Below are 1186 nucleotides of genomic sequence, written 5' to 3' on the forward strand. Positions count from 1 at the left end.
TAATAGATTTGGCAGCGAAATTTTTCAGATATAAAAAAGTGCGGTATGGCATTATATTTACATTTATAAAATTCATATTTTAGACCATTTGGATGCATGGGTGCTTTATTTCGGCGTCAGTTTTTACAAGAGATGGTAAAGAATTTACCTGCACCGATACAAAATAGGGTAGTTGCACTTAAAAATATACAACTTGAACACCTTAAACTAGAAGCTGAGTTCTTTGAAGAAGTGTATAAACTAGAACGAAAATACCAGGAAAAATATCAGCCACTATTTGACAAAAGGAAAGATATTGTTACAGGTCAAGTAGAGCCTTCAGAACAAAATCCTCAATGGAAATCTGACGATTTGGAGGACTCTGAAACATCACCTGAATTTCAAGATATGATTAAGTAAGAGAATATACCCTTTCAAAAATTTAAGGCACCAGCTTAACTATATACATTTCAGAAAAATAAGGGAAATACCCGAGGATACAAAAGGAATTCCAAACTTCTGGTATACGATATTTCGCAATACTGAGTTATTGGGTGATATGGTACAAGAACACGATGAACCTGTTCTAAAGAAACTAACGGATATCAAAATTAAATATGATGATGAGGTGGATGAAAAATAATATATGTTTATTTTAAGCTTTAACGAATCACCTATATTTTTAGCATTCCTACACCTTGGAATTTTATTTTGATAAAAATGAGTACTTTTCAAATGAAGTTCTTACCAAACAATATTTTTTAAAAGCTATGGTCGATGAAGACAATCCATTCGGTTTTGAAGGACCAGAAATTTATAAGTGCAAAGTCTGTATCTATTTGTAGTTATTATTACTCGTATTGACGGTCAATTTTTAGGGTTGTAATATCAACTGGGAAAAGAAAATGAATCTTACCATAAAAACAATCAGAAAAAAACAAAAGCATAAGGAGCGCGGAACAGTCCGTAATATAGTGAAACAAGTACCCAATGACTCATTTTTCAATTTCTTCAACCCACCCGATGTTCCAGAAGATAAAGATGAAATGGATGAAGAAACTCAAGGGGTATGTTTTAATATAGAAATATCTTAGCAAATGTGTATTTTATCAAGTAATTTTCTACTATAGATTTTGGCAACAGACTTTGAAATAGGCCACTTCTTAAGAGCTAGAATAATTCCAAAAGCAATTCTTTATTACACCGG

The 1186-nt window shown here is 32.0% G+C and overlaps 1 protein-coding gene across 1 annotated transcript in view; it reads left to right on the top strand.

Moving 5' to 3' along the window:
• LOC108970567 (nucleosome assembly protein 1-like 1) overlaps window positions 1-1186 on the top strand; it is a gene marked incomplete at its 3' end in the record, with an annotated part of 2243 nt that extends 1057 nt beyond the window's left edge. The window contains 5 exon segments of the mRNA XM_018936026.1: window positions 1-395; window positions 454-607; window positions 666-806; window positions 858-1046; window positions 1110-1186. Of these exon segments, the coding sequence (XP_018791571.1) occupies window positions 97-395; window positions 454-607; window positions 666-806; window positions 858-1046; window positions 1110-1186 (860 nt within the window).

The sequence above is a fragment of the Bactrocera latifrons genome, unplaced genomic scaffold (assembly GCF_001853355.1).
Source record: "Bactrocera latifrons isolate USDA-ARS-PBARC rearing strain unplaced genomic scaffold, ASM185335v1 scaffold_300, whole genome shotgun sequence".
NCBI classification, from domain to species: Eukaryota; Metazoa; Arthropoda; class Insecta; order Diptera; family Tephritidae; genus Bactrocera; species Bactrocera latifrons.